At 51.4% G+C, this 6,747-nt stretch overlaps 1 protein-coding gene across 1 annotated transcript; it reads right to left on the bottom strand.

Moving 5' to 3' along the window:
- Nucleotides 1–647: 647 nt before the first annotated feature.
- Nucleotides 648–5,289, bottom strand: LOC142814626 (uncharacterized). The gene is made up of 2 exons (XM_075893679.1): nt 4,055–5,289; nt 648–3,973 (listed from the first exon to the last, which is right to left on the bottom strand). Exons 1-2 carry the CDS (start codon nt 4,267–4,269, stop codon nt 1,777–1,779), a joined length of 2,412 nt encoding a protein of 803 aa, XP_075749794.1. The 5' UTR covers nt 4,270–5,289; the 3' UTR covers nt 648–1,776.
- Nucleotides 5,290–6,747: the final 1,458 nt, after the last annotated feature.

Here is a 6,747-nt window from a genome sequence, read left to right as displayed (position 1 = left end):
ATCCGCATGACAAACCGCTACCTCGATCTCAAGCTTCAGTGTCATGAGCAGCAGCTTCTAATGACGCCTGGTAGCCTGGTATCTTGACAGACTCAAAGACTTTTTTGGAGCCTACTAAGCGTTGTCGGCCATCGGAGTGTGTTATAGCGAAATAAAATGAGGCATTGCCACACACGACAGCCACTGACACTGACTCTCTCAGTTGTTATATTAACGTCGATACAACTATATACGAACGTGTTCTACATCGGAAGCTACATCAAAGCTTGACTACATCGAAGATGGCTACCATCGAAGGCAATGAAACTACTAAGTGAGTCTGTGCACGTGGATGTAACTCATGACCACGCCGCTTTTTCCTCCTTTATTCATAACGCTGGCTTCGAACAGTTCACGAGCTTCAACCATTTTGCCACCATTGTTGCGTAGCGCCGGGCCTATCCCGCCGCTGACCTCCACTGTTGAGAAACGACGGACCGATCCCGCCGAAGCCACCACTGTTGCGAAAGACGGCGACGCCGACGCGGTCCCGAAGGCGCCACTGCTTTCGACCCCGCCGGAAAGGTCACCAGCCGTTTGGTAGCGTATGTTTCTCAGCTCGCGACTGCTTCTGCGCAGAGCTGAGGAGACGAGCGGACGAGACGACGGTGAGTTAAACAAGGTTTATGTACAGCATATATACAGAGGCGTTACAATTTCGGCACTGGGGCCGGCAGAGACTCGAAGAGCCGAGCTCCTCTCTCTAATACATAGGTCAGCCTTTCGCCTAAAACCGCTGATCGCGACACGCCGCAGGGCTTCTTTTATTTACACCGGGCCCAACTAAAATGTCCAATCAGAAACGCCGCTGGTCTTCAGAGCAGGCTCCTCCAATGGGGTTCGCCGCGCGATGCGTCAGGCCACCAGACATGAGGACGCCGGCTCGCTGTCACGTGCGACGCTGACTCAATGCACGTGGGCCACAGATGCGCCGCGCGTGTTCACGCCGTGGAGTTGTTCGCGCCCGGCGGGCTGCGGGCTGGCCTTGACCCAGATTGCCTGTTTCAGAGGCACGGACGTTTGACGAGGACTCGCTGGCATAACAGCACCCCCGCCGCCAGACAATGCACCGGAAAGACGAGCTGCTTCCACGGGGCTCGGATGTCAGGTGCGCTCGTTCGCCAGGTCCCTCCAGGTTCGCCTCCAGGGCCATGGGGAGAATACAGCTCCAGACTGTTCCGGGAACACATCCCATCATTGACGACGGATCCCCGCTCCACTGGCTTGTCGCCACAACTTGCTGGCCAACTTCGCTCGTCTCTTCTGACCATTTTCGGTTTCAGCACTTGTCGATGGTTCTGCAACTTGCTAAGAACGGTTCGACAACAGACAACACACGACACAAGCAAGTGCCCTCGGTCACCCGACAGAACACCAGACAAAGTATAGTACAACATATACCTATCTACGTGTTTATCGGAATTTTGTTCCCTCTACATCAAGAGGCACATGTGGGACAAAAGACCCCTAAAATGACAACTCAATTTTTTTTTTCACGTACAACAACGTAACGGATTAGAATACCACATAAAGTTGGCCCCTTGAGATCACTCTGAACGAGAGCGCTCAGCCCAGGTCGTGATGAGGTCAAAGTTTTGCCCCGAATCGCCAGCCAGAAACCGAAAGGTTGAGAAGTTACTAGCTGGAACGCACTGCTCAATGCACCTGCATTAGCGTTTACCTTTTTTTTTTTTTTAGCGAACGTCAAAGTTGCGCTGTGGAGCAACATGCTCCACTTCAGTAACCGGCCACTTTTAGGCGACGATACCTATGCGGCACCAAGAGCGGCTCACACTTTCGACGTTGCACAGGGGAACAACGATACGGCTTGCTACGGATTGACTCCTCACCGCTTAGCTCGATATCGTGTTCGATCACCCTCATGTTTCCGGGGCAGTCCGAAAACACGTCTTCAAACTCGGAACCAATCTTTCTCAGGTCCTCTTTCTCAGGTCCTCCTTCACTTAAGCTAGGCTCTAGGTTTATCTGCTCCCAAATTACTTTCGATCTCCCTTCGATCACCTCACTAGAACTCAAATTTTCTGCTTCCTCTTCCACTGAAGCCTTCAACAGCTGATTTACGACCGCTTGATGTTGAACATTGGGTTTCATCAAGTTGTAAATTTTGTGCTGCCGCCTTCCTACTTGCACCTCATAATTTGTATCGCAAGGCTTCGATAATACTTTTGCGGGCCCTTCCCAATCAACCTCAAGCTTGTTCCTTTTGGGTGGCTGCAGCCGCATTACCTGATTATCAACTTCAAAAGCGCGCTTCTTTCCCGATTTCTCGTAGTGCTCCTTCGACAGCACTTTTGCCGCGTTTTTCTGGCTTTCCACGAGCGCTTCAATCGAGAGATCCTCACTCTGCCCCCGAATGAGCGTCTCTCGATCAACTCTCGGCAGCTCGCTCCAACTTTCCGCTACAGGCGAGAGCGTTGCAACCCTCTCACTCTGACTCAATGGCGCCACGTCGTCTCCCCCAGCGCATACCGCGCCGGCCGCTCCCGCGACGGGCCGCTCGCGTGACTGCTCACATGACTCATGCGGAAAATTTCCCTTCTGGGGTTCCGTCGACCCGCCGACAAGGTCACTTGAGAGTTCACCGCATGGAACCAGGTCCAGCTTCCGCGAAAGCTTTCGCGCTTGCGATCGCGTGGGAGCCATGCACGCTAAGTTGGGGAAGAACGATTTGCCCTGCTCTTTGAGAAGCTGCTCCGAGTTGTTGGAGAAAAGATAAGAAAAACGACCATTCAGCGCGGCAGACACAGCCGCTTCGGTGCAAAGCTTACCGAACGGGCCTTCAATGACAACGGTGGCGATTGGTAAGCGAACACTCTGCTCCTCGGCGACTTGCCTGATCCACGCGCATTCTCCTGTGAAGTCATCCGGAGACACCAATGAAGGATGGACAACGTCCATGGTTGCCGCTGAGTCTCTAAGTGCTCGGCACGTTTTCTCATTGACCCTAATTTCTTGGAGATACGGCTCCAACAACCGCATGTTGTTTTCTGATTCTCGGATCGTTGCGAAGGCAAACTTTTCCTGACAGTTTCTCGCGATGTGCCCTTCCTTTTTACAGTTGTAGCAGATTAGCGGCTTCCGTTTGTTTTCCGATTCAAATGCCTGTGTGGTAGAAACCTCACTCGATTTCTCCGCTTCTGCCTGCCCTTCCCCTACACTGTCCTTAGTAAGAGATGGGTCCTTTTTGAAATTACGGTGCGGAACGGGTTTCCGTTGATCAGGTTTCCTTGAAAAGCCCTCTTTTCTCTCATCTTTTTCAACGCGCACTGCCCTGCTATGCAACTTTCGGCGAGTATAATACTCCTCAGCTAACTCAGCTGCCTTATTTAACTGTACTTCCCCAAGTCTGTCCTGCAGCCAAAGTTTAACATCCTCCTCGATGCAGCGGTAGAATTGCTCCAATGCAACGCATTCCACCACTTTATCGCGGTCGTCATAAACACCTTCGCCCTTGAGCCATTCAATTAAATCGGCTTTAAGACGAAACGCGAAGTCAACGTGTGACTCATTCCCCTTTTCAGCATACCGGAACCTTTGCCTGAAAGCCTCGGGTGACAACTTATAACGTCTCAAGAGCACTTCCTTAACCTCGTCATAGCTCTCAAACGCTTCCCTAGACAAGCAAGTTATCGCGTCGGACACTTCGCCGGGAAGAAGAGCTAGCAGGTTCCGCGCCCAAAGAGACTGCTCCAAAGCATTTCGCTCACAGACGTGTTCAAACTTGACGAGATACTTCGCCATGTCCTCGCCTACTACGAACGGTGGCAGTTGGTCCCGAATTCTGAAACCGCTGACCTGAATCGTCGGAGAAGCTACGCTAGGCGCCTGCGAACACTGTAGGATTGCCAATTCTAGTCGTTTCAACTCTAGGCGCTCTTGTCTCTCGGCCTCCTCGCGCTCGCGAGCTTCTCGCCTTTCTTCACGTTCGCGAGCTTCGCGCCTTTCTTCACGTTCGCGAGCTTCGCGCCTTTCAGCCTCTTCACGAGCTTCTCGCCTTTCAGCCTCCTCACGTTCGCGAGCTTCTACTTCTCGCCTTTCAGCCTCCTCACGGCGTGCTTTAATATCCACCCAGGCCTCATCGACTTCCTCAGCCGACACTCCCTCATCCTTCATGATCTCAAGGATCGCTTGCTTTCGTTTCGCACGGCCCAAAGTAATGCCGAGTTCCTCACAAATTTCGATGAGTTCCTTCACTTTAAGGTTCTCCATCGTTCACACTAGCCTCTTGCTGTTTGCCCCTGTTAACAATTTACTTGCCGTACCCACTATAAGTCAACTAGCAAGACGCGCAAGCAACTTTTCACTCTCCCGTGTTTACCACCTCCACATTAACTTTGGTTTCAAAGCACTTCAACTTGGCTTGAAACGATCAAAGCTCACTTCAATGCTTCACACAGCCCTTTCTCTAAACTACTACAACCTGAGCTAGAGTAGTCTGGTGAACTGAGGGGAAAACATCAGGCACTCACCGCATCGATGTCGCTGACGCCGGCCGATCCCGCAGCTGCCAACCACTGTTGCGAATCTGCCTCCGTGGCTGCCACCGATGCCACCGATGCCACCACTGTTGCGTAGCGCCGGGCCTATCCCGCCGCTGACCTCCACTGTTGAGAAACGACGGACCGATCCCGCCGAAGCCACCACTGTTGCGAAAGACGGCGACGCCGACGCGGTCCCGAAGGCGCCACTGCTTTCGACCCCGCCGGAAAGGTCACCAGCCGTTTGGTAGCGTATGTTTCTCAGCTCGCGACTGCTTCTGCGCAGAGCTGAGGAGACGAGCGGACGAGACGACGGTGAGTTAAACAAGGTTTATGTACAGCATATATACAGAGGCGTTACAATTTCGGCACTGGGGCCGGCAGAGACTCGAAGAGCCGAGCTCCTCTCTCTAATACATAGGTCAGCCTTTCGCCTAAAACCGCTGATCGCGACACGCCGCAGGGCTTCTTTTATTTACACCGGGCCCAACTAAAATGTCCAATCAGAAACGCCGCTGGTCTTCAGAGCAGGCTCCTCCAATGGGGTTCGCCGCGCGATGCGTCAGGCCACCAGACATGAGGACGCCGGCTCGCTGTCACGTGCGACGCTGACTCAATGCACGTGGGCCACAGATGCGCCGCGCGTGTTCACGCCGTGGAGTTGTTCGCGCCCGGCGGGCTGCGGGCTGGCCTTGACCCAGATTGCCTGTTTCAGAGGCACGGACGTTTGACGAGGACTCGCTGGCATAACACCATCGAATCACGACTGCCGGTTCTCCTGTTTAGTGTGGCGTGTGAATGTTCTCAAGATTTTAGCGGGGGGACGCATCTAAAGAGTGATACTAGTGGTAATTTTTCTCGTCCTTTCACTTTACTACAATGGTATGAAAGCCACACTCTGGAGAGAAAGATATCGACCAGAATCAGCTCTCGCGACCTTCCAACCTCCTGCTTAACGGCCAGAGAAGCACTGCAAGAGTGCATCCAGTGCCATTCTCTCAATAGTTGCAACATATACAGAACACCAATCTGTGCATCATGAGGGTTCTTGCGCACTCAATCTAAAAATAACCACAATAATAAGAAAATACTGCCATTCCCTGTGAGGTCACGAGAAGGAGAGGCCATGAAAGGCCGAACCAGATCCGCGCAATCGTAGCTCGAAACAGCGATACTTCCCAAGTTTAGTTCAGTTTAACTTTATGAATTGTATACCCCCGAGGACACGAAGCACGCTAGCACGCGTTCGGCACGACCTTTTCATACTGGGTCAAGGCGGTGTTTGTTATTTCTATTCGCTTTTTCATTCTCGATGTCTGCTTTCCTCTGGTTTAACTACTCGGTTTAGTCATGCCTGCTTCTCCGTAAGCTCTGACCGAATACACTCGTGATCTTCTTTTATGGCGTAGATAATGAGAGCGCTTTTGCTAAAATGCATCTTGTGTTCCAAGCTCTAGCGCATTTGCAAGCTTCGCTTATGAGACGAGCCTAAATGGAAGACGCTGAATCGTTGCATCAAGGGGCATTCAAATTTATTTGTTAAAATTATAAGAGTGGGTGCTTTTGATATGCATGTCAGAGTTGGGAAAGAAATTGCATAGGTTGGGCTAACGCGTCCTTCACGCGTGCACAATGCAATATGAACTTGCGTATCTAGTTACCACGGGTTAGTCTAGAAAATAAGTGGCGCCAATGTAATGAAGATGAAGTAGACTGGCCAGGACTCTCCTCCAAACTTCTCCCCAAGTACGATGAGCCTTATCGAGTTCTCGAAAGACTTCTCCATTTAACTACCTCATTGAGACTCTCACCCCACCTTCTGATATTCAGCGTCGTAACGCGAGGTCGTCCAGGTTCAAAGGCTAGAGCCATATTACAGATACACAGCCCCTGAGGATGACTGAGTCGCCAGGGTGGCTTCTTTTTCTCCGGGGACCAATTGTTATGTATCGCTTAATAGCTCCTGTGCAATAAATTACCCTTATACCAGGAATAGGTGACATGCGCCCATTTGTTTTTTTTTTCAACTGCTCACGCAGATTTCCAGTGGATGAAGGAATGGTCATAAGTGGGTAGGCTCAACTTCGAGGTCAGATTTTTGCGAGTCTTTTTACACTATGGTCACAGGCAACGTACAATGTTAACATCTCCCAAGTATTGCCAGAACATAATGCAATGCAATATAGAAATTTTCAGAAAAAAGAGGACA

This window comes from Rhipicephalus microplus, chromosome 4 (genome assembly GCF_043290135.1).
Source record: "Rhipicephalus microplus isolate Deutch F79 chromosome 4, USDA_Rmic, whole genome shotgun sequence".
In the NCBI taxonomy this organism is placed as follows: Eukaryota; Metazoa; Arthropoda; class Arachnida; order Ixodida; family Ixodidae; genus Rhipicephalus; species Rhipicephalus microplus.
The sequence above is the reverse complement of the archived record's forward strand: the minus strand, read 5'-3'. Positions and strand labels throughout refer to the sequence as shown.

What these genes read in the sequence shown, in the direction of transcription:
- LOC142814626 (XM_075893679.1), bottom strand. Translation starts at nt 4,269, where the DNA reads ATGGAGAACCTTAAAGTGAAGGAACTCATCGAAATTTGTGAGGAACTC. An exon ending in GAACGTGAGGAGGCTGAAAG is followed by an intron (nt 3,974 to 4,054) that starts GCGAGAAGCTCG and finishes ACGTGAAGAAAG; the next exon opens with GCGAGAAGCTCGCGAGCGCG.